Raw genomic sequence first — 22,147 nt, forward strand, 5'->3', positions numbered from 1 at the left:
TTGGCTCAGATTTTTGGCGCCAAATTTAGCCGCGCCGAAACGCACGCTACCGCAACACGAATAGCTTGTCGGCGCGATCAAGGACAAGCCCTGGACTCGGGTTCACGACCACGTAGCTCGTGTCGGCTTCGGGCCGCGCGCGGTAGATCCCCAGACATAAAATGCCCTAATTCGAGAGCATCAGGAGACATCTTGATGTGTAAAAGGTGTACCTGGTGCAAGAGCAGGTCTTCGTAGCACGCGCCGTACGGCCGCCCGAGCTGCAACGCCGGCACGTCGATTTGATCAAGGCCCTGGACCGCGCCCGCGCTCGTTTCGCCCAGCACGAGCAGCTGCAGGAGCTCTAAAAGACTGCCGTACTTGTTGCACGTGCCCAACACCGCATCGAGCGCGTTCGAAACAAACACTTTGCCTAGGAAAATAGGACACTCGGATCAATACTTTGAGAAGTCCGATCGTACCCGATGCATACAACGGGTTGCAAATGTGATCGAGCGGGTCGTCGACGCGCGCGATCGCTTGTTTGGTGAGCAGTTTCATCGCGTCGTCGTCGTCGTGGTAGTTGAGCGTCGGGTCTTTTAGAAACCGAAGGCTATTGGGGCGGCTCTACATTGCCCAATGTGCGTATGAGACATATTCTTTCCATCGAACGACACGCTCGTACAAGCTCAATCATGATCGTGGGTCGCGGCAAGTCGTCCGAGTGTTGCGCCGCGCACACGTCGGTGAGGAACCGATGCAATGTGATCGCGTCCGTGTCGAGCATGTTTTGGTCCATCACGTCGTTCGGGTCCACGTCGTTCTCGCCGTTGCCGAGCTCGGAGCAGTTGCGCAAGATCACAATGCGCTTGCTGTGCGCGACGCGAGCCGTACTCAGCACGGGCAGCGAGAGCGGCGAGCCGCGGAGGTAGTAGACGTTCTCAAACGACTGGATGCCTGCGTACTGCTTCTTGGACAAGATGCGGTTGCTAATGATGACGATCGGGACCGCGTCACGCGTCGGGGCGCCGATCGTGCCCCGGCGTCGGAGCTGGCGCAGCGGCGCGATAAAGTCGCGCAAGTGGTTGGGTTGACCGCAGAGCACAATGTGGTCGGACAGATTGGGTGGAATCGTCACGCTGATAAAGGCGACGTACGACAGCGGTGGCGAGTACGACGTCACCGGTGTCTCGACGCCACTTAGACGCGATTTGCTGCTGGCGTGGAAGAGCGGGCCAGAGCCTCCGTTGACGTGGCCGGTCTCGGTGTTGGCGTCCTGGATCGAGCTGCGGCGGGCGTCGGATGGCTCGGGGGGCGCGAGCGACGAGTCGTGGTCGCACGACGGAATGATGGCACTCCGATACGAGCGTCGCTGGGACCGCATCGAGATGACCGAGTAGCGCGCCAGGACGTTCGATGCTGACGTGCGAATCGACTGGTGTGCCATGAGGATCGAGTCGCGCGACTCCTTTGCCGCCGTCTTCATCTTTGTTGAAAACGTCGTCAAGCTCCACGCCGCGGCGATTCGGTCGAAATTGTCGAGTACGTGGCGGTACCTAGACAATTTTGAGGTTTTATCCTCAAATCACAATTCGGTGTCGTACCGATGCAGCGTCGAAACGGAGAGGGTGGCGACGAGGTTGCCGACGTCCGGCGTTGACGCGAGCACGTGTAAGGTCATGTCGCTGCCGATTTCGCGCTTGGCGGGAAAAGGACGCACGCATGGTCATCACTGAGCGCGATCGGCACCACGTGGTGCTCTTGAAACAAAATGTGGGCCAAGGTCGTAAACGTCACGAGCCGGTCCAAGTAGGCGGGAATCGCCACTTCGTACAAGTCGTGGCTGCACCCTTGGAGAAACACGGACGCCCACGTCGCGTCCCTGCATACAAAGACTTGTAAACAGGATATTGCAGGAGGTGTAACCTCGTACCGGAGACCCATGGTCGGGCGAAAGGTAAAAGGACACTGCAGAGAAACGCCGCCGTGCCCGGCATCAAGCACGATTTCGCGAGAATTGCCATCTTCAACTGGTCCACACACAGCACATTGGTGGCGCCCGAGAGATGCAAGTGCCCAATGTTGTCCGACTTGAGCACTTGGACGAAAATAGGGACTATTGTACCCCTTCTTGTCAGAAGTAGAGATATAGGGGTAGGGTCCCACCGTGTTTGTTGAAGTGCCGGAGCGAGATTGTGATAAAGTTGGACGCCGTGTCGCTCTGGTCGGCGTCCGGCGACAGTTTGTTGGCCAAGACAAAACAGAGCCGCGCGGTCGATGCACTGGCGCGCTGGAGGTCGGCGTCCGACATGGCCGAGCCTTGGAGGTACACGACCCGCTGCTCGTACGCGCCGTTCAGTAAAATGCGCTTGAGGTTGTGGGATGGCAGCGACGGACATAAAATGACGACCTTGTCCTTCCAGTTCATCTTGTTCGGGTGCAGAAATTGCCGCAAGAAAAAGTCGAGTGCGCCCGATCCGACTTCGCCGCAAATGAGCACGTGCGGTGTCTTCTCTTTCCGCTCAGTAAACGCCTTGTCGTACTCGGTTTCTCGGTTTAAAACGTCGCTGAGTGTTGAGATTTGAAGCGGCAAGAGCACACTGGACGCAATGATGAGGACAATCACCGCGAGACGGCCCATTTGCGTCCTCGGTGCAATGTCGCCGTACCTATACAAAAACACCCTATAGACAATGTTATCCACATGCGTAGCCTACCCAAGCGTGGCTATCGTAATCACAACGAAATACATGGCGTTGTAAATCGGGAGGTCGGTGCACGCGCCGTCGAGATCGTCCTTCTCCCAGATCGAGCAGTTGGTCGGGTCTATGGTCGCGTTCTGCATGCACGGACACGCCTCAATGGCCTACCACTCTATTGAGCACACTCGACACAAGAAAGGCGAGCACCTGTTGCGTCGAGCCAAAGCAAATGATGATGCAAATGACGGCGCTGAAGAGTACAAAGGTCTCTCGCTGCCGCGCCGTGTTGGCGAACGCGAGGAGCCGAAAGCAGCAGAGGCACCGGAACGGCCGCAGCGTCTTGATGCCGGTCACCCACAGAAAGTGTTTCCGGCTAAAGCTGTCGGGCACGAGCAGCTCGATAAATTGCGGTAAAATCGCCAAAAAATCCATAATGGCGAGCGGTGCGAGGATGTGCGCCTTGCGGTTGTCGGCCGCGTACAGCCTGATACGCCATGTCAACTCCATATCGACGATATAGATATATATATGTATGGATCTGCGGGACCGTACCGGAGCAGGTAGTCGGAGAGGAAGACGGTGCCGAAGAAGGCTTGGATATACCGCGTGGTCATCGAGTCGAGCGACGTGTCCCACATATCCCAGTTGCGGAGGCTGTACATGCCCGTCACAATCACACTACAAGCGTCGTGACGTTTGGCGTTGAAGACATTCGTGGACTGGTACCCGAGGAGTACTTGGTAGAGGTCGAGGATCGCGGCGAGGCGCGAGTTGTCGAGGTTGCGGCCCACCCACTTGCGCAAGGACTCGCCTCGTTTGCGCTGCTTGATGAGCTTGTTGCGCGTCGCGACGGCGACGCCGACGAGGCGCTTGAGCTGGCGTCGCACGTGCTGCATCGGCGCTGCCAACGTTACTCGAATGAGCCGAGGCGTCTGGAAACCGCGTGCCTTTTTATAGCCAGGCCGTCCGTTGCATCACAATGGTATTCACAAAAAGGCCATATAAATAATGTACGCCTGTCCTTGGTGTTCTGAACGGCACGGGATGCGACCCCGTAGAGTGCAAAGTGTACAAACACACAACGGACGTCCGAGGCAATCGACGTAGCAGAATGTGGTGTTGATTGATCAGGTACATACTTGCGAGAAGGTAACTAGTAACTATGGTGGGCGACATGCAGCTGTTTGGTGCTGGCTGTGATGGTCGCCACCGCGAGCTCGTCGTCGTCGGCCGCAAAGCGAGGTGTGCACGGACCATCGAGGCTCTCGTCGTGGCGCAGCTCGGCCCGCGGAATCGGGCTCGAGAGCTTCGGCTTCATGGGCGGCGATTTCGTCGCTGGACTGTTGGGCTGCGAGATGCTAACGACGGGCGGCAAGTCGAGCCCTGGTGGCGACGGTGGTGCGTTCGTCGGGAGCCCGCCGATGGACGACGGCGGCGAGAGAAGGTCGGACGCCGACGGCGATGGTGGCAGGATGGGGCCAGCACCCGGGCTGTAAATGATGGGGCTGTTGGTGCGCGGCGCGAACGGCGACTTGGTCTCCTTGTCCGTACACACCCAAATGCGCAGCGTCTCTGAGATCGCTCCTTCGTCCGGCTATGTCATTTGAGGACGCTTCTTCTTGGTGCATTCGACATGTGTACCTGCGTGAACCACTCCATCGACACTTCAATGTCTTCGCGCTCCGAGAGCGGCGGCGTGAGGAGCTCGACGAGGCGTGCGCGCGTCTCCTTGCCCAGATGCGGGATCTCAATTCCGCGGACCGAGAGCGTGCTGATGCTGTTGCCGAGGACGACGCCGCAGATCCAGTTGGCCTAGAACTCCGAGTTCATGCGAGGTGGAGATATTCCAATGGACGTACGAGGAATTTAAACCGGTCGACTTGGCCGCGGCAGACTTGCTTCATAAGCAGCGTAAACACCTCATCGGGCACGAGCTGCTTGCACTGCTCGACGACGGCCATGACCGCGTAGTCTTCGCGGACGGCTTTGAGCAGCGCGCTGTTCTCGTACCCGTGGATGCCCGACCGATAGCAGCTCGTGCAGAGGTTGTAGTTGTCGCACTGCGAGCACGTGTACATGTGGCCGACGATCGGGTCCATGCCGCAGCCGTCGCAGAACGAGTCGGGGTTGACTTGCGTGTCGGGATCTTTGAGCATCGCACCGGCAATGCTCGCGACCTTCATGCCAAAGTAGCGGCCGGCCGCTTGGAAGCGGGTCATGCCAACCGCGTTCGCGGCCTCGTCTTGCGGCTCCGAGTCCAGCCAGGCGGCGACTTTGCTCTTGACAATCTTGCGCTCGCCGTGGAGCGCGCGGACGGGCGCGTCCTTGTCGAGCGACGGCGTCGCTGGGCCGACAAAGAAGTGGGGCACGCTCGTGACCGCGGGCTGCTCGACGCTCAGGCGCCGGTTGAGCTCCACGGCGCTGTGGTCAACCGTGCTGTCCCGGCGCCCCGAGTTGCGGTCGACCTGGCGCGTCAGCGAGAAGCGGCTCGACATGGCTGGGACCGGCGAGATTGGGAGATGACTTCCGTGCTGGCGTGGGATCCAAGCGCACTTGACCGGGTCGATGCAGGGGCGCTGCCTCGTGCTTAATAGAACTCTCACTTTTTGTATGGGAACCCGATAAAGTGCGCATTTCCTTGACAAAAACGAAGATCTGCACCGTGTTCTTCGGGTGCATATTATTATTCCGACGCCAGTCTCGCACACTGGTAATAAAATACTTTGATACAATCCCGTCGCTGCGGTCGTCCATCGAGAGCAGCGTCCGCGACTTGGGTGCCAACGTCGCCTTGTAAACGCCAGCATCCAGAGTACGCGTTGAGTCGCGATGTGAAAAACACACATTGTTCACGTGGGTTTCCCCCATGTGAAAAAGAAAACGCACACTCGTGCTTGTCTCTGACGACACGAATTGAATGAAATAAAACATCATGTCCACGGGCTGCTTTTTTGTCCGTGACATTCCATCCATACCATGTGCAAGGTATCACAATGCAGCATTAAATTATGGATAAAATATCTGTATATTAATATATCCACTTTGCCCATGCAATGCAATCCACTTGTATTTTGTATGTCGGTTAGAAAGCCGCGTCGGAAATAAGACACAGTTGCGGGCAACGTACCCCGGGGCACACGGTCGTGTGACTGAGTGGGTTTTCTAACGGGTTTGCATTTTCAATTCGATTGCCAAGCCGACGCGCAGCATGGCCGTCGACAACGATGGCATCCTCGCCATCTTCCTGGGCATCACGATCGGCCTGCCGCTGCTAAGCATCCTCCGCACCTTCCTCGCCAGCGCCATCGTCGTCCGCCACAAGGAGGTCGTCATTGTCGAGCGCTGGGGCCGCTTCCACACCAAGGTAGTACCCTGTCACACGCCGTGTCCGCCAACGTCGTCGCTCTCGTAGTGGGGCCCTGGCCTGCACTTTCTCGTGCCCTACATGGACAAGGTCAAGACGATCACATGGCGCCGCCTCAAGGTACCTGCAATGGCAGCGACGCGGGCGTGACCGGATGGCCAATGTAGATTCAAATGCCCCACGAGCCGGATGCGCTCATCGACAAGAGCTTTTACCGCGTCGACGCGCGTCAAACCATCATGGATTTCAAGCTCCAGACCATCATTACACGCGACAACGTGGAGATTGCCGTGCGGCCGATGGTCATTTACGAGTTCTGCGACCCGATGAAGGTCTGCTACGAAGTGTACGACCTCTCGCAGGCCATCAAGAAGCTCGTGCAAACCACGCTGCGCTCGATCATCGGCGACATGGGCCTCGACGACACGCTCGCGTCCCGCGAAGAGATCAACCGCGGGATCCTTCAAAAGATCAGCCACATTTGCTTCAACTGGGGCTCCGCATCCATCGCGGTACGTCCTCTCTTCCATCTTGCACTGTCTCGATGATGTGTATGATGCGATACTAGTCGAGCTCCTCGAGATTACGCCGACAAGCTCGGTGCAAGAGGCCATGCACAAGCAGCTCTCGGCCGAGCGCGTGCGCCGGGCCGCCATCGTCACGGCCGAGGGCTACCGCGAGAAGGTCAAGACCGAGGCCGAAGGCGACTCGCAGGCCAAGGTCGCCATCGCAACGGGCGAGCAGCAGTGCGTCATCATCCGCGCCAAAGCGGCCGCCGAGGCGCGCCTCTTGATTGCCCGTGCGGAGGCCGAAGCCCTGTCCGTCGTCAAGGACTCGCTCAAGGACATGGCGATCGATACGACGCAGTACATGATTGCGGTGCGCTACATGGAAACGCTTGCAGCGATCGCAACCGATGCGAAGAAGTGCGAGCTTTTCATGCCCCTCGAGACAGACGTCGTCGGCTCCATCTCGGCCATGTAGCTCTGTATTTTCTACATGTACTCCGATGATTCGTTGCATCGATGACCGAACAGCCGAGTGTGGTCGATGCTGGTCTTCCGCAGCCATTTACAAAGGCGAGGGCCGGTCAGAGAACTGCGCGAGGTCGCCTCCAACCTCGTGATGCCCCGTTCATAGCGTGCAGAGAGGTATATTAGAAACGCAAGCGAGCCTCAACTGCTCGCTCGCGATCTATGTGTGAGCGTGCCCTGCGTACGAGAGAGACAGGACACTGCTAGTGGGAGGATGCATGACGTGGCAGCACCCGGCTTCAAGTAGGGACATCTGCCCGCTACACTGGATGCGCCTCCACACCACGTCCATCAAGTCGTCGCTTCATGCAATATTGGTAGTACAGTGTATTGAAGCTGCATTGGATTGTAGCAGGCTAGGGATACCATCCAAATTCTGGCATTGCACGCCTGTCGTCGTCCAAAATCTTGTATCCTTTCTGCAGGTCGACCAAAACCGAGTGAAACTGCATTTTTGAACGCATGGACTGGGAGGCCAACCTCGCAGCGATCATCAAATGCACGGACGAGAATCTCCGCGCGCAGTTCCGCGACCACGAGCCGCCACGGGCGTCGTATGCGCCGCCGCCGGGCCACCGGCTGCCGCAGGAGTTTGGCACGCGCGAGTGGCGGCCCGCAACGCCACCGCCAATGCGCAAGGTCGACGAGGCGCCCAAGCACCCGCCGCCCACCGATGGCGGCAACCAGTATACTGAAATGCCCTTTCCGCACCACGCGGTACAACTCGATCATCGTTCTCAACCAAGTGGAGCCGCCTCAACGGCGCGTGCGTAGAGCTACCAATTGACGCACATGATGGAGCAAATCCGGTTCAGCATCAAGCTCGAAGTCGACGCACGCGCTGCGATTGCCGAGCGCCAGCTGAGCGCAATTATGGCGCTGACCAAGAGCAACTCGGACGAGATCGACCGGCTGCGCATGGAAGCCAGCAGCGTCGACCGCGAGCTTCGCACGATCGACCAAAGTCACCAGAAACTCCGACAAGACTGCACCACGCAAAAGGACATCATGTACCACGTGCAGAGCATGTGCGGGAAGGACGAGTCGTGGCGCATGCAGGCCGACAACCAGCTGCTCGAGCTACGCCAGATTGTCGCCGCCCTCCGCGAACAAGCCAACTCGATTCAGGTTTTTCGAGTTTTTCCCGAAATTGATCATGATTTACACTATGTTGTAGGTGGCGATGCAGGAAAAGCTGTCGCGGCCTGAGCTCCTCGTGCACTTTAACGCGTGCGTTGAACCGATCAAAGCCCAGCTCAATGCGAGTCTGCAGCACCAAGGTACGAGCGACCTATACGATCCTACGAGTTCTTCACGCATCAAATAGGCTCGCTCATCGGCGATGTGACGCGGACGGCAACGTCGACATCGTACCTCGTCGACAGTCTGGTCAAGCGCGTCAAGGACGTTGATACGCGCATCGACGATCTCAAAAATGAGACGGAGGCCCATGTGCAGCGGCTGGAGAAGCACCAGCAAGCGATACCTGCATCGTTGCCAGCACCAGATCGAATCCAGATCCTCGACGTCCCGTTTTCAGAATCGTGGACGGCGCCGATTGCAGCGATTGCCGATGCGCAAGCGCGCAAAGCAGCAACGGCGTCGAGTGAAACCCTGCAGCTGGAGCTGGCCCAGCGCGAGACCAAATGGATGGTGCGCCTCCGAATCTGGTTGTGAGCTGCATTGTAGTACTCGTTTTGTCTACTAGACGCAAGTCCAGACCCTCGTGCACGACCAGACGAGACAGCTGCAGTCATCATGGAGCCAAGACGCCGAGGCACGCGTGCGCCGTAGCCAAGACGCTGTGGTCGCGGTCGAGTCGCAGACCAAGCAAGCCATCGACAGTATTGACCGTCAAGTATGTTCACCGCATCTGGTGCTGCGAGAATATCATCAAACGGGTTCTAGGTGCGCCAGCAGCTCGCCAGGCTCGATCAGACTGTCGGTCAAGTCCAGACGCAGCTCGAGACGGCGCTGGTCACCAAGCAAACCGAGTGGATGGCGCAGCTCGAAGCCGAGAAGCGGGATCGCAAACGAGCGCTCGATGATGTGGCCAACGAACTCGCACAAGCCAAGCTATGGACGCAGACACAACTCGACGCGGCGCAGCGGTCGCTTCAGACGCAGCACAACGACGCTGCGGACGCTACGATCAAGCTTAAAAATGCGCTGCAAGCGTCCCAGGACGCCCTCCAGAGCACGTTATCCGCCAAGCTTTCGGACGTCTCTGGGCAAGTGACGATCGCACAGTCACAGTGGCGGCAAGCCCACGAGGCAACGACAGCAGCTCACGCCGAGGCGCTCAAGAGCCTATCGACCAAGATGGACGCTTTGCCCATGCAACTCCACGCACTCGACACTTGCATGAAAACCACCGAGAGCCGTCTGCAGCAAGCAGACGCGCTCACGAAAAGCACGGTCGAGAGTGCAAAGGCTTCCATTCTCGAGCTGCAATCCGATGTCGCCAAGCTCAAAGCGGCAGACACCAAGCCGCCGCCGGCGTATCCGCCACCGCCAGCGTACCCCATGTGGCCGTCGTACCCGCCCATGTATGGTCTGCCCCCAGACGTAACGCAGAGCATGCATGCCATGGCGTACCATCCGATGATGCTAGCGAGTCTCATGCAAGGTGCCTTTCCTCCGACGTCAGGCAAACCTGCGACAGAGACGCCGAGTGGACTGCCGTCCACACCGATCGCGCTAACGCCTGTCTCTGCGCCAATGCGCGAGCAACCAGAGGCGATCAAATCGCCGGCGGGGACGGTACAAGTCAGTGAGACACTCGTAGCACCAGTCGCACCTGTATTAGCGGTCTCTGTACCCGTGGGACAGCCGGCTCCCTACAACGCCCCGACGCCAGTTAGTACGTCGGTTGCTGGATCGGAAACGAGGCCCGAGACGTTGCCGCCTCAAGAGCTTCCACCAACGACGATACCTGCCACGCCCATTCGCTTGACGACTTCTACTCCAGTTCCGTCAGTGCCAGCCTCAGCGTCCGCACCGCCACCAGCCGCCTCACTACCAGCTGCAGTGTTTACACCAACACTAGCTACGGTGTCGGCACCCGTGCCATCTGCGGCACCCGTGTCCACGCCTGCGGCCAGACCGACACCAGCGGCAATGTCAACACCGATGCCGACGACCACAACAACACAGGCACACAGCACGGCGCCGGCACCACCCGTTCCTGCAAAGTCCGCACCGCCTCCAGGGCCATCGATACCAAAGGAGACTACACCGACACCCGAGGCAACTCTGCCATCGCAACCAGGGACGTCTGCCCCACATGTGACTACCAAGGGTATCTCTGCCACCGCGAGCTCGTCCGTACCGAAAGCTCCCGAGCCGAGCGCTCCAATGCCACCGGCAACGTCCACAGCCCCGCCACGAGGTCCGTCTAACGTCGAGCCACCGCCAGTGTTGCCGCCCAAGCCATCAACACCAATGCCCAAACTGTCGGGCCCGCAGTCGACATGTGTGGTACTACATCTGTCAATTGATCATGACTGCTTACTGGTGTAGGAGGCAACCGACAACGGCGTCCCTGCAATGCAAGGCGCCTTGGCGGAGGCGGAGCTCGCCAAGGCCAGAGTCGAGCAGCGGCTCAAGCTCGAGCGTGAACGTCGGCACTCGCTCGGTTCGATGCCACCGCCAACGTCACCACCGCCCAAAGCCGCACCGACACCGACAACGGAGAACACCCAGGTCACGAGCAACGTCAAGTGCAAGCTGTGCAACCTCGAGATGGCCGCATCGGCGCTGAGCAGCCACGAACAAACACAGTGCCCCGTGCGCTTGGAGGTCTCCAACACCATGTCCTTTATCAGCGTCATCTGAGAGAGGATGTAAAGGTTGGCCGGGCCAAGGACGACGGCGACTGCGCCTTGACCAAGTGCAAGCACTGCCTCAACGACGTGAAGGCCTCGGACATGGCCGAGCACGAACTCACGTGCGATCAAGTGATGAAGCAATGTCCGCACTGCCTCCGCCGTCAAAAAGTATCTATTCTTTCGAAGAATGGATACCAAGTTGATACTCCCATCGCTAGATGTCGGAGCTGCAAGAACACATCAACGTCTGCGACTGCCGGCTCGTGCAGTGTCCCAACCAATGCGGTGGCAAGTTTCTTCAACGAGGCTTGGAAAAGCACGTCTTGACCAAGTGCCCGAAACGATCCGTGGCGAAGCCCGAGGTGCCCAAGCCGATCGTGGCCGAGACGCCGATGTCGACCGTCGATAAGGTAGACACGTGGCAAGCTAAAACGGCCTATAAGAACCGCCATGTAGCAAGAATGCAAGTACTGCGACGAGTCGTTCCCGTCCAAGGAGCTTGACGAGCACGAACAAAGGTGCGTCGCATGCTCCAAGTGTGTGTCCGCCAGCCAAATCGCATAGCTGCGACTGGAAACCCAAGCGATGTCAGTATTGCAACATGGTCATCATCGCACGCGACCTTGCGCGGCACGAGACGAGCTGCAAGCAGAGCGCGCGACAGTGCGCCCACTGCCAACAAAGCGTACACCTCCATTCGCGTCGTCCGTCATATTGCACCATGCGAGTCTGCGTAGTTTCCCAGCACGGCCTTTGCGACGCATATGCCCAAGTGCCCCAAACGTCCCATCAAGTGCATTCGGTGCGGCGAGCTTTTTCCCGCCGACGTCATTGTCGTGCATTCAACGTCGTGCAAGCCGTCCTTAACGACTGCTGCGACGGTGGTACCACCCCGCCGTCGACGCCACCCCCACCCTCGCCGTACTCTCTTTTTCCGACGAGTCGAATCGCTCAATAATGTTGTCTGCAGACGTCTCCCAAGCGCAAATCCGAGAGCAATCTGCAACAGCTGATGCAGCCCGATCCGAATGCGGAGCTGCAACGACGCATGTCGACGATGCAGCTGCACGGCACGCCCGACGAGGACGGCAGCGATCGACTCAGTCGACGGTCGTTCGCGTTGGCGCAGCTCACGGCGCAAGGCGCATCGCAACCAGCGGCAAAGACAGCAGAGAGACACGACGACGAAGATGAGGAAGATGAGGAAGAAGATGAAGTGGAAGAGGATGGAGAGGATGAAGAGGACGACGAGGACGTCTCGTTGGCACAAGGTACTTTACGATCCGAGTTATGTCGCTGCGTCTCATGGTCGACCACCAGTGGTGGCCGAATGGAACGTTGAAAATGTCTGTTTGTGGCTCAAGGAAGATGTCGGAGTCCCCGATGTCGTGGTATGAAGCAAGATGTCTGCGAATTCATAGACAATATTGGTGCGTAGGACCGATTCGATGCGCTGCAAATCGACGGACAAGCCCTTTTGGACCTTACCGAAGCCGCACTGATCTCTGAAGTCGGCATCAAAGTCAAGGCCCACCGCGACCGCATTCTCGCGGTATCTCGCAAAATCATAAGCAAGGTTCTGACAGAGTAAAATTCTGGAATTAGGCCATTGAAGCCATCAAAACGAGCGACGACTACAGCTCGGACGAAGACGACGGCGAGAGCCACGACGAAGAGGAAGAAGACGGTGTGAGCGCTCATGCGGAGGCCCCGTACCACGTCAGCAGTACGAACACGCTTGTGTGTTTGGTAGATGTCATGGTGCGGCTAGGCTCCAAGTCCAACAGCTTGACCCGTCGCATGTCGCTTCAAACGGCGCCGCCAGCAAGCGCCCAAACTCAAGCCAATCTGGTACACTACCTTGATTTGTTGGCTGCAGCCAAGGCATGTATGTAGCTCAACCGGATCAATTCTGCTCTCAACTCTGGCTCGGTCTTTCGGTACGAACAACGTCGTGGCGCTCACAACTTATATGTAACCTTACTGTAGCACGTCGGCGCCGCCATCCAAGTAGCCAAAGCTCGATAACCCGCAAATTGATACATTGATACATGACGTTCGAGGTGTCGGTTAGGAAGCGAATCGCTGTCGGCTACGAGGACGCGGCAACGGCTTGGTGAGGCTCGAACGTGGTCTCCAAGCACACGGGTGTCATGGTGGCAATGTCTCGCTTTGGGTGCATGCAAGCGCGCTTTGTCAGTGGAAACTTGTGCGACGCAAGAAGGTGCAGCAAGATCACTTGCATCTCCATCATGGCAAACCGCTGGCCAATGCAATTCTTGTCGCCTAGGAATACTCGTCATCGGACGATCCCGCCACGCCTCTTTGGTAGTACCTGCGCCGAACGGGAGATAGAAAAAGGTGCTGCTCATGCCATCGCGCAGTGCCTTGTCGGCAGCATACAGCGCGTCACCATCGAGAAAGCGTTCTAGCCACCGGCGTTAGTTAGTCGACCACTTTATCCATCAACACCGCACCGGGAAGGAACGCGTCGGGATGCGTCCAGAAGGCAGGGTTGCGGTGAATGGCGACAATATCGATCCAAATCGCCGTACCCTAACCCCAATACGAACAAAAAGTCGATGTATCGCAAAAGAAAAACCACATACCGCAGGCACAGAGAGCGTCGATCCATCGTGCAGCGGAATGGTGTCGTCGTCGAGCGCATCGCGAGCGGCGAGTGCCGGCACGGTGGGGTAGCAGCGCAAGGTTTCTTGGAGGACCGCCGTGAGGTACGGTACTTCGCTTAGTGCTTCGTACGGCAACGGTGCGGGAAAACGCTCTAGAACGGCTTTGCACTCGGCGTGCACACGATCGGCGACGGCCGGGTGCTTTGCGAGCATCGCGAGCACCCAGCACAGCGTGTTGCTCGTGGTCTATATGACAATTCGTACTCGATAGTGCAGATTTGGATGCAGCGATGAACCTCGTGCCCGGCTTGAAGAAAGGTCATGACATGGACGCACGCCTCAGCCGGCGTCAGGCGCGGGCCCGAGGCGAAGAGCAGGTCGAGGAGGTCGCTGGAGCCCGCAGTGGGTGCCAGCATTTTGGCCTCGATGACGCGCAAGACGATGCGCTGGAGTGTGTCGGTCGCGCGTCGCCGCTTGGAAATGTCGGCGAATGGAAGGTACTCCCAAAAGGGAATACACGTCATCCCGAGGGTGAGTAGAAGCGACGATGGCAGCCGCGCGTCGTCGTAGGCGCGCAGGTCGGCGCTTGTGCTATCCAGAACTGCCTCAAAGTCATAGCCAAAGGCCGAGACGCCGATGATATCGAGCGTGAGCTTTGTAAAATCTACACTCGCATTCATTCGAGATCCAATTGACGTGCGAGCGTACGCGCATGGAGGTCGATCGGAGTTTGCGCCGGCAGTGTTAAGAGCACCTTGAGAAAACGCGTCGCGTGCAGTTCAAAAATCGGCACAAAACTCTTGAGCTGGAGGTGCGTAAAGTGCGGGTTGAGCTGCTTGCGCATCGCGGCGTGGGCCGCGCCGTGGGCCGAGAGGAGCCCGGTGCCTCGAAACATTTTCTGCCATGGTAAGATTGTATAAATCTATCAATGTATCAAGTAAGAGTACCGAAAAAATGGTGCGGGAAATGTGGTCGCGCGGGTACTTGCTGCTGTGCGTCACGAGTACGTGCTTGAGCCCAACCGGGTCGGCAAGCGTAATCTACGCATGAACGTTTGAGGAATACAAACACACGCCGAGCGCAACCCGCTGGATGTGCATCGCGCGGTGGTAGTAGGCAAGACCGTAGCGTCGCAGCCTACAAAAAAAGTGCGATAGAATACCGGTGCGCACGAGACCGCGCACCAGCTCACGCCTGGCTCGGGGTAATTGCCGGCCGTCCAGTCAATGCCCATGACACCGCTCCTACGGGGACGACTGAGATGAACCACGGGTGCGTTGATTGACGAACGCGTGACCAAAGAGCGTGTGGAGCACTGGCGGGCTCGGGAGCTTGGCGAGTGACCGTTTGTACGGCCGCGCCCGCCACACCAAGAGACATAGTGGCACTAGTAGAAGCGCCAGCACGGTCAGCAACATCGTCGATTCCAGTCGTTTTTGCCAAAGCAATTTGATTGTGCGGATTGCGATCTTCGGCCTTTCTGTTCAGTCCAGTGACGATGATTTGTATCTAGTTTCAATTATTTTGACAAATAAATACAAATCCGTGTCACGCAACCGTTTTGAAATTCGAAACGCAGTGCGGTGATGATGGTCGTTGAACGCGTGTAGTGCTCTCGTCCTGGACAAGTACAATCATTGCGGAGACAACATTATTGCGTAGACAACATTATTGATAGGTATTACTACGCCGTCAATGTCACCTCCAAGAGCGTGGGGTGCATCGTAGTCAGGTCGCGCTTCGGAAAGACGTTGGCGCGCGGCGTCAAGTGGACGCGATACGTGCCGAGCAGGTAGACCAAAGCGACTTGCATCTCCAATAAGGCAAAGCGCTGGCCAATGCAGTTCTTAGCGCCTAGGCACATTATTTTATCATCGCACGCCGGTGTCATGACAGCCTACCAGTGCTAAACGGAAGGTAAACGAACGACTGACTCAGCTCGCCGCGGAGGGCTTTGTCGGCACGCTGGAGCGCGTGTCCCTCCATAAAGCGGTCTACGCACTGCTTCAGCCTACTCAGCCTCTCGTTCCCGGTCGTACCTGGTAAAAAGGCATCCGGGCGCGTCCAAAACCTCGGGTTGCGATGGATGGCCAGCACATCGATCCCGACTTGGGTGCCCTACAGTCCACAGTGTTAACATCCTTGTTTTGCAAATATATGGAGCGACCTTGGGCACGAAAAACGAGTGACCGTCGACGAGCGGTACCACATCGTCTTGGGTTGCAATACGGTCCGAGAGGGTCGGGGCTGTCGGATACAACCGCAGCGTCTCGTGAATGCAAGCGGTTAGAAACACAATGTCGCATATCGCAGTGGCGGTTAAGCCGGTTGGGTGCAGCGCAAGGACGTCTTGACACTCGCGGTGCACGCGCTCGGCCATCTCCGGGTGCGCAGTCAGCGTGACAATGACCCATGCCAACGTGTTGCTCGTCGTCTATCAATGTATCAACCATCGCGCCAGTTGATAGGTGCTACCTCGTGCCCGGCTTGGAGAAAGGTCGCGGCGTGCACTCGGGCATCCGCGGCCGACATCTCCGAGAGCAGCATCAGGTCCAAGAGGTCGCGGGCCGTGCGGGTCTTGGGCGACGCGAGCTTGGCGTCAATAACGCTCGTCACGAGCTGCTGCAGCACGTCCTTGGCTCGGGCCTGGCGCGCAATCCAAGGCAGCGGGATATGGTCCCAATATGGAAAATACGCGGCGCCCACATTGGCCAAAATGGAAATGGGAATCTTGCAGTCTTCGCAGGCGCGAATTTCGTCGCTTCGCTTGCCCTTGATCGCATCAAATACAAAGCCAAAGGCCGTCACACCAATCACATCCAGCGCCAGCTGCGTCAAGCCTAGTCGTATCAAGATGATACAGTGCGTGTGGCAGAGGGTGTACGCTCGAGGAGGTCGATGGGTGTTGACGGCTGTAAATGGCTTACAAAGGCCTTGGCGTGCTGCTCGAAAATGGGCAGAAAGCTTTTGATCTGTAGCGGCGTAAAGTGCGGGTGCAGCTGCTTGCGCATGCGGTCGTGGACAGCGCCTTCCGCGCTGAGCAAGCCGACGCCCCGCGCCAGTTTCTAGTCGCATCACAAAGATCTCAATCGTGTTCAAGAGATATCGATTGCACATACTTGAAAGAGCGTGCGCGTGATGTGGCACCGAGGATAGATGTCACTTCGGGTCACCAAAATGTGCTTGAGCCCCACAGGGTCCAGCATGGCCATCTACATTGGACGTCGCTAGACGTGCGAGCGATCGGAGCGTACCCGGTGCATGTGAAACAGACGATTGTAGTAGACCATGCCGTACTCGCGAGCGCTAGAGCATTGCCGATATCAGAGGCGCGTCGTTGCAAGGCGTGCGTACTAGCGGACGATGGGCTGCGGGTAGTTGCCTCGGTCCCAATCGATGCCACCGAGGTCGACACTACAAGCACGCAGAATGCTAACAGTCGACAAGACACATCGCTACGTACGCGAGGCCGAGCAGCAGCGACGACGACGGTGGGCCTCGGAGCTTGTAGAGGCCGCGGACGTACGGCTGCATGAGCACGTAGACGAACAGGCCGAGCGCGATGAGCGCACCGGCGGCTACGCTGCCCATCAATGTCAGCGCCATCGTTGAGCACGAAATATCGAAGCCGCAGGAATCGGATTCGAAATTTTCATGACGTAAAAAGACACCAGCATCCCATATTGACAAAAAAGGGTTAATGTATGTCAGGTGAAAGCCATTTCCGAGAGCTCGACGGCAAGGGCGACAACTGCCTACGAGGGGGTTGATGGTGTGTTCTCGCGGTATACCTCGGTATGTGTACCGTCGCTATTGATGTCCCGTGACCTCGTGGAATCCGTTGGACCGATTCACCCATGTCCAAATACACCCTTTTCTGTCAGCCGACCATGGCAATCAAAGGGCAAGCGCTTTCTTCCCCAGCGCCCTCCGCGCGCGGCAACGGCATCAAAGAAAGCTCGTTCCATGCGATACCACGACGCGCACGTAGCTCCAGAAACAAGTGTACTGTACATTGTACACGTATAACGTGCAATTAGCTAGCACCGTCTTTGATAAAAGGGTCACACTTTGGTCAGCAGCACCTCGAGATGCGTCGGGTGCATCGTCACCAGATCCCGCTTGGGGTTTACATTGGCATTGGGCGTCAATGTCACGTGATACGTTCCCAGAAGGTAGAGTAGTTGGACTTGCATTTGCAGCATGGCAAACCGCTGGCCAATGCAGTGGTTGACGCCTAGTCCAGTATCAACGTATCAAGTCTATCCTTTTCGTGTAGTATCGAGAAATACAACATACCTGCACCAAACGGAAGGTACACGAACGCGTGGCTAATACCGCCCCGCAGCGCCTTGTCGGCCAATTGAAGGGGATGGCCGTTCAGAAACCGGTCTACATCGACAATGACATTTTTTTCCACACAATCGCACTCGAACCTGGACGAAACGAATCGGGATGTGTCCAAAACATCGGGTTGCGATGCATGGCCAAAATATCAAATGAGAGCTGCGTGCCCTAACCATACATATGACGTCTTTCCACGTGGCAGCACCACACGACGTGGATGGTGCCTTGGGGATAAAGACCGACTTGCCACCGATTAGCGGCACGGTATCGTCCTCGAGCGCAATGCGATCGGCGAGCGACGGTCCTGTGGGGTACAAGCGCAAGGTTTCTGAATCACCGCCGTCAAGTACGGTAGCTCGGCCAGCACGTCGCTTGTCATGTCGTCGTCTCGATGCCGATGTAGCACGTCACGGCACTCTGCATAGACCCGAGTCGCCACGTCCGCATGCGTCGCGATCTGCACCAGTACCCACGCCAGCGTCCCCGACGTCGTCTAGCCAACAAGTATCCTGACGGGCAGCGATGACCTTTCGCCTACTACCTCGTGGCCGGCCTGCAGAAAGGTCGTCACGTGGACACGGGCGTCGGCTGCCGACGTGCCCGAAAGCAGGAGGAGGTCGAGCAGATCGGTCACGTCTCGGTCGGCGGGTGCTTGCAGCTTGGCATCGATCACACGATAGACCGTATCTTGAATCGTGTCGGTCGCTGCCACCCGGCGCTGCACCGAGGCAAAGGGAAGGTAGTCCCAGAACGGAAAGAAGACGATTCCGAGGTTGACAACGAACGACGAAGGCATCTTGACGTCGTTGAACGCTTGGAGCTCGGGACTAAGACGACCGTCGACAGCGCCAAACGCAAAACCAAACGCCGAGACGCCAATGACGTCCAGTGTGAGCTGCGTCAACTCTAGATAACCAAGATGACGTGAGGCATGCTGGAATCATTTTGTCGAGTCCAGGATGTGGTATACTCCTACTTTCCAGCATATCGATTGGCGTCGACGTCGGTAGCGACGCCACAAAGTGGCGAGCGTGACGCTGAAAGATGGGCAGAAAACGCTGGATGTGACCAAAATGCGGCGTGAGCTGCTTGCGCATCGTCGTGTGAGCGGCGCCAAACGTCGAGAGGAGCCCGACACCGCGAAACATTTCTGCATCCACGATCGTCGTTTTTGGCACCGAATGCGGTGGACGTACGTGGAAGAGCGTGCGTGCGAGGTGGTCCCGAGGGTAGTTGTCGCTGCGGGTCACGCGCACGTGCTTGAGCCCGATTGGGTCCAGCATCGACGCCTACGCGCCGTCGTCAGCCGTGCAAAGACCAGTTGAGTCCGATACGCGGTGCATGTGTACGACGCGGTTGTAGTAGACCATGCCATACTGCCGCGCGCTAGCCGATGAGAGACGCATGAGCTGGGAAACCCCAGAAGAGATCATGCGCACTAGCTCACGCTCGGATGCGGGTATTGGCCCTTGTCCCAGTCGCGCCCCGTGATGTCTGCTCTATACACCACATTATCCATCGGCGTGATGATCTTCGATGATGGAGAGCGTACGCGAGGCCAAGCAGAAGCGACGACGATGGCGGCCGGGGAGCTTGTGCAGCCCACGCCAGTACGGGCTGGACGTGATGTAGTACAAGAGCGCGAGCGGCCCAAGGCCGAGAAGGGCGGTCGTGACCAGCGACCACTCCAACATTTCAGTCACGCGCGTCGTCTCTGACTGCGGCTGTTGATGTCAACGTTGTTGGGAAAGGCGTAGGGTATCCGGATGATATGATGCGGATCATGAATATCCGGATGATATGTTGAAGTTGAGTGGCGATCGACCACCCGCGCGACCGTAAAGCAGCCTCGTTTCGGGCAGTGTTTACGGGAGTCATTCGCCTGAGCCAAGGGATGCAGATCTTATTCAATAGTTCTCGTCAAGTAGCACAATGAAATCAAGAGAGTCAGACATGGTTATTATTCCCTACTAGTAGAGTGAAATCGATATGCGGCTCATCGTTTCACTTGAATGTTGAAACAACCATAGCGCCTACGGCGACCGAGTTTCAAGCCGTCGTGGTGCTGCGGCGGTGCACGGTGACTTCCAAGCACGTGGGCGTGATGGATACGAGCTCGCGACTCGGGTCCAAGTTGGTGCGCTTGGTGGCCTTGAACTCGACCGCGGCGAGCGTTTTGACGAGTAGAATTTGCATCTCAAGCATCGCAAAGCGCTGGCCGATGCAATTCTTTTCGCCTACATACGTAGCAAGATGTATCAATCTCAAAAATCGCACTCAAACTCAACATGTATCTACCCATTGAGAACGGAAGGTAGTGAAATGTGTGCCCCGCGCCGTGCCGAAGCGCTCGATCCGCGTTGCTCTGCGCGCTACCTTCTATAAATCGTTCTAACCATCATAGCATTAAAGCCTCGAACGGATGTTCGTGAAAGAAGGCGGACCCGGGCAAAAGTCGTTGGGCCGCGTCCAGTACGTCGGGTTGCGATGCATGGCCACGAGATCCACGTAGATCGATGTGCCCTAACAGACAATACCATGTCCACACAAGTCTGAAACACAATATACCTTGGGAATCGCAACACTCGAGCCGTCAGCGAGCGGGATGACGTCGTCGACGGTCACGGACCGTGGTGCGAGCATCGTGATGGCCGGGTAGCAGCGCGCTGTCTCTTTGAGAAAGGCCGTCACGTAGACCAAGTCGCCGACGGCATCGTGCGAAAGCTCGTTGCCGAAGCGAGCGCTCGTGGCATCGCATTCGGCTTGTACCTTGGCCGCGACGTCGGGGTAGCGCAAGAGCATCGCAATCGCCCACGACAGCGCGTGGCTCGTTGTCTACTTGATACCTTGAAGTGTCAAAGCGGTAGAAGCACAAAGCAACAACCTCGTGGCCAGCCTGCATAAAAACCTGCACATGCACCCGGGCCTCGGCCGACGTCATGTTGCGGTCCGAGAGGAGCATGAGATCGAGGAGGTCCTGAGGCGGGCGGTCGTGGCTCGCATGAACATCGATCGCTTGGGCCATTTTAGCTTCGATGACACGCATCACAATGCCTTGAAGCTTGGCGATCGCGTGGCGACGGCGGGCGTACCCGGGCAGCGGCAGGTGAACCACCCGGGCACGAGCACTGTACCCACCATTGCGACAATCGACGGCGGGAACTGCGCGTCGACATACGCCTGGTTGTTCGCGGCGTTGGTGCCTGCGAGTGCGCCAAAATCGTAGCCAAACATGCAGATGCCCATAATGTCGAGCGTCAGAAGCGACCACACTAGGGCCGCGATGACGGCGCGCTCATGTGAGAGAGGCGGCTACACCTCGGTGCAAGTCGAGCGCCGTGTTGGTGTCGATCGCGCGCGCAAAGTGCGCGAGCATCGCGTTGGCGTGGGCCACAAAAACGGGCACAAAGAGCTTGAGGTGCGCGAGGTTAAAGTGCGGGTTGAGTGCTTTGCGCATCGACGCGTGGTCGGCGCCTTCGACACTCACAAGGCTGTCGCCGTTCATGTACGTCTACAGAAAGAATGACAATATTGCTTTTTGAGAATGGGTGTACGCGGAGAAACGTCCGGGTTGTGTCGTCGCGCGGGTACCGACTCGCGTGCGTCACCAGCACGTGCTTGAGCCCGATGGGGTCGGCCAGAGCCACCTACAATGCAAATGAAGACGATATTGTCCACAGAAGACGGAACACATACGCGCCCCAAGTGCAAAAGACGAAAATAGTAGACACAGCCGTACTCTTCGAGCCTACGCATGGACGCGAACTCCAGCATGCACGTGCATTTGTTGAATACCAAGAGAGCGCGGGGTTGGGGTATGTGCCCGAGACATCGCCCATGACTTCGCGCCTATAATAACATGCCACCCGTGTAGTCTTATTCATAAAGCACTGAGTACGCGTGGCCTAGGAACCAGCTGGACGCAGGTGGCGACGGCAACTTGGCGAGCATCTGGCGCCGCGGCCATACCGTGCGCACGTAGTAGCAGACCGCCCCAGCAAGTGCCAAGGTCCACAGCGCTTGGACAAGCATGCTATTCGTCGCCCGGTGATCCAGGGAGAAAATCTAGAACCTGGCGTACGTTTCTGGATTTCACCCATGACGTGGCAGCTTGAGGACGTGTCAACGACTCGGCGACCAATTTGCTCGGCTTCAAACGACCAGCGACAACAAACGGTCGCCTTCGTATCAAGGCCGTGGCGGATCGTGGTGGTGGCGACGGTGAGGAGCAGGCTGCAGGGCTCGCTTGCCGTCTCCCGCG

The 22,147-nt window shown here is 57.7% G+C and overlaps 10 protein-coding genes across 10 annotated transcripts; 3 read left to right on the forward strand and 7 right to left on the reverse strand.

Annotated features, from left to right (window-relative positions):
- Positions 1-45: 45 nt before the first annotated feature.
- Positions 46-3,596, reverse strand: SPRG_19472 (hypothetical protein). The gene is made up of 12 exons (XM_012342010.1): positions 3,408-3,596; positions 3,234-3,359; positions 2,889-3,165; positions 2,697-2,845; positions 2,146-2,648; positions 1,906-2,095; positions 1,729-1,861; positions 1,584-1,678; positions 665-1,535; positions 462-606; positions 213-412; positions 46-166 (listed from the first exon to the last, which is right to left on the reverse strand). The coding sequence occupies exons 1-12, from the start codon at positions 3,575-3,577 to the stop codon at positions 47-49; spliced, it is 2,979 nt and encodes a 992-aa protein (XP_012197400.1). The 5' UTR covers positions 3,578-3,596; the 3' UTR covers position 46.
- Positions 3,597-3,779: 183 nt separating this feature from the next.
- On the reverse strand, positions 3,780-5,209 carry SPRG_03214 (hypothetical protein). The gene is made up of 3 exons (XM_012341801.1): positions 4,541-5,209; positions 4,323-4,493; positions 3,780-4,275 (listed from the first exon to the last, which is right to left on the reverse strand). Exons 1-3 carry the CDS (start codon positions 5,174-5,176, stop codon positions 3,835-3,837), a joined length of 1,248 nt encoding a protein of 415 aa, XP_012197191.1. The 5' UTR covers positions 5,177-5,209; the 3' UTR covers positions 3,780-3,834.
- Positions 5,210-5,862: 653 nt separating this feature from the next.
- Positions 5,863-7,067, forward strand: SPRG_03215 (hypothetical protein). The gene is made up of 4 exons (XM_012341802.1): positions 5,863-6,045; positions 6,094-6,165; positions 6,213-6,557; positions 6,614-7,067. The coding sequence occupies exons 1-4, from the start codon at positions 5,890-5,892 to the stop codon at positions 6,836-6,838; spliced, it is 798 nt and encodes a 265-aa protein (XP_012197192.1). The 5' UTR covers positions 5,863-5,889; the 3' UTR covers positions 6,839-7,067.
- A 474-nt stretch (positions 7,068-7,541) lies between these two features.
- Positions 7,542-10,480, forward strand: SPRG_03216 (hypothetical protein; the record flags this gene model as incomplete). Its single annotated transcript, XM_012341803.1, has 7 exons — positions 7,542-7,796; positions 7,854-8,207; positions 8,257-8,359; positions 8,407-8,732; positions 8,788-8,937; positions 8,988-9,628; positions 10,129-10,480. The coding sequence occupies 7 exons, from the start codon at positions 7,542-7,544 to the stop codon at positions 10,478-10,480; spliced, it is 2,181 nt and encodes a 726-aa protein (XP_012197193.1).
- Positions 10,481-10,517: 37 nt separating this feature from the next.
- On the forward strand, positions 10,518-12,923 carry SPRG_03217 (hypothetical protein; the record flags this gene model as incomplete). The annotated part of the gene is made up of 14 exons (XM_012341804.1): positions 10,518-10,559; positions 10,602-10,880; positions 10,931-11,077; positions 11,128-11,319; positions 11,366-11,427; positions 11,474-11,594; positions 11,647-11,793; positions 11,880-12,180; positions 12,230-12,300; positions 12,348-12,461; positions 12,515-12,635; positions 12,681-12,760; positions 12,806-12,849; positions 12,899-12,923. The coding sequence occupies exons 1-14, from the start codon at positions 10,524-10,526 to the stop codon at positions 12,921-12,923; spliced, it is 1,740 nt and encodes a 579-aa protein (XP_012197194.1). The 5' UTR covers positions 10,518-10,523.
- Positions 12,924-12,939: 16 nt separating this feature from the next.
- Positions 12,940-14,773, reverse strand: SPRG_03218 (hypothetical protein; the record flags this gene model as incomplete). The annotated part of the gene is made up of 9 exons (XM_012341805.1): positions 12,940-13,195; positions 13,245-13,337; positions 13,387-13,465; positions 13,519-13,785; positions 13,836-14,203; positions 14,248-14,437; positions 14,487-14,579; positions 14,625-14,676; positions 14,724-14,773. The coding sequence occupies 9 exons, from the start codon at positions 14,771-14,773 to the stop codon at positions 13,002-13,004; spliced, it is 1,386 nt and encodes a 461-aa protein (XP_012197195.1). The 3' UTR covers positions 12,940-13,001.
- A 449-nt stretch (positions 14,774-15,222) lies between these two features.
- Positions 15,223-16,751, reverse strand: SPRG_03219 (hypothetical protein; the record flags this gene model as incomplete). The annotated part of the gene is made up of 6 exons (XM_012341806.1): positions 15,223-15,393; positions 15,441-15,657; positions 15,707-15,973; positions 16,015-16,379; positions 16,424-16,604; positions 16,659-16,751. The coding sequence occupies 6 exons, from the start codon at positions 16,749-16,751 to the stop codon at positions 15,224-15,226; spliced, it is 1,293 nt and encodes a 430-aa protein (XP_012197196.1). The 3' UTR covers position 15,223.
- A 1,388-nt stretch (positions 16,752-18,139) lies between these two features.
- Positions 18,140-19,169, reverse strand: SPRG_03220 (hypothetical protein; the record flags this gene model as incomplete). Its single annotated transcript, XM_012341807.1, has 3 exons — positions 18,140-18,379; positions 18,428-18,781; positions 18,906-19,169. The coding sequence occupies 3 exons, from the start codon at positions 19,167-19,169 to the stop codon at positions 18,140-18,142; spliced, it is 858 nt and encodes a 285-aa protein (XP_012197197.1).
- Positions 19,170-19,324: 155 nt separating this feature from the next.
- SPRG_03221 (hypothetical protein) lies at positions 19,325-19,580 on the reverse strand (the record flags this gene model as incomplete). Its single annotated transcript, XM_012341808.1, has 2 exons — positions 19,325-19,383; positions 19,439-19,580. 2 exons carry the CDS (start codon positions 19,578-19,580, stop codon positions 19,325-19,327), a joined length of 201 nt encoding a protein of 66 aa, XP_012197198.1.
- A 674-nt stretch (positions 19,581-20,254) lies between these two features.
- Positions 20,255-21,392, reverse strand: SPRG_03222 (hypothetical protein; the record flags this gene model as incomplete). The annotated part of the gene is made up of 5 exons (XM_012341809.1): positions 20,255-20,277; positions 20,331-20,721; positions 20,771-20,916; positions 20,979-21,158; positions 21,205-21,392. Coding segments are annotated over 4 exons (826 nt in total), but the record flags the coding sequence as incomplete, so codon positions are not given.
- Positions 21,393-22,147: the final 755 nt, after the last annotated feature.

Source organism: Saprolegnia parasitica (genome assembly GCF_000151545.1).
Source record: "Saprolegnia parasitica CBS 223.65 unplaced genomic scaffold supercont2.8, whole genome shotgun sequence".
Taxonomy (NCBI): domain Eukaryota; phylum Oomycota; class Saprolegniomycetes; order Saprolegniales; family Saprolegniaceae; genus Saprolegnia; species Saprolegnia parasitica.

Bases quoted from the DNA above. Each gene is read 5' to 3' on its own strand.
- SPRG_19472 (XM_012342010.1), bottom strand. From the start codon at position 3,577: ATGCAGCACGTGCGACGCCAGCTCAAGCGCCTCGTCGGCGTCGCCGTC. The intron at 1,862-1,905 runs GTTACACCTCCT...CTTTGTATGCAG, and splicing joins CCATGGGTCTCCGGTACGAG to GGACGCGACGTGGGCGTCCG. The intron at 1,679-1,728 runs GTGCCGATCGCG...TTTCCCGCCAAG, and splicing joins TGTTTCAAGAGCACCACGTG to CGCGAAATCGGCAGCGACAT.
- SPRG_03214 (XM_012341801.1), bottom strand. From the start codon at position 5,176: ATGTCGAGCCGCTTCTCGCTGACGCGCCAGGTCGACCGCAACTCGGGG. The intron at 4,494-4,540 runs GTACGTCCATTG...TCGGAGTTCTAG, and splicing joins TCGACCGGTTTAAATTCCTC to GCCAACTGGATCTGCGGCGT. The intron at 4,276-4,322 runs GTACACATGTCG...CAAATGACATAG, and splicing joins CGATGGAGTGGTTCACGCAG to CCGGACGAAGGAGCGATCTC.
- SPRG_03215 (XM_012341802.1), top strand. From the start codon at position 5,890: ATGGCCGTCGACAACGATGGCATCCTCGCCATCTTCCTGGGCATCACG. The intron at 6,046-6,093 runs GTAGTACCCTGT...TCGCTCTCGTAG, and splicing joins GGGGCCGCTTCCACACCAAG to TGGGGCCCTGGCCTGCACTT. The intron at 6,558-6,613 runs GTACGTCCTCTC...ATGCGATACTAG, and splicing joins GGGGCTCCGCATCCATCGCG to TCGAGCTCCTCGAGATTACG.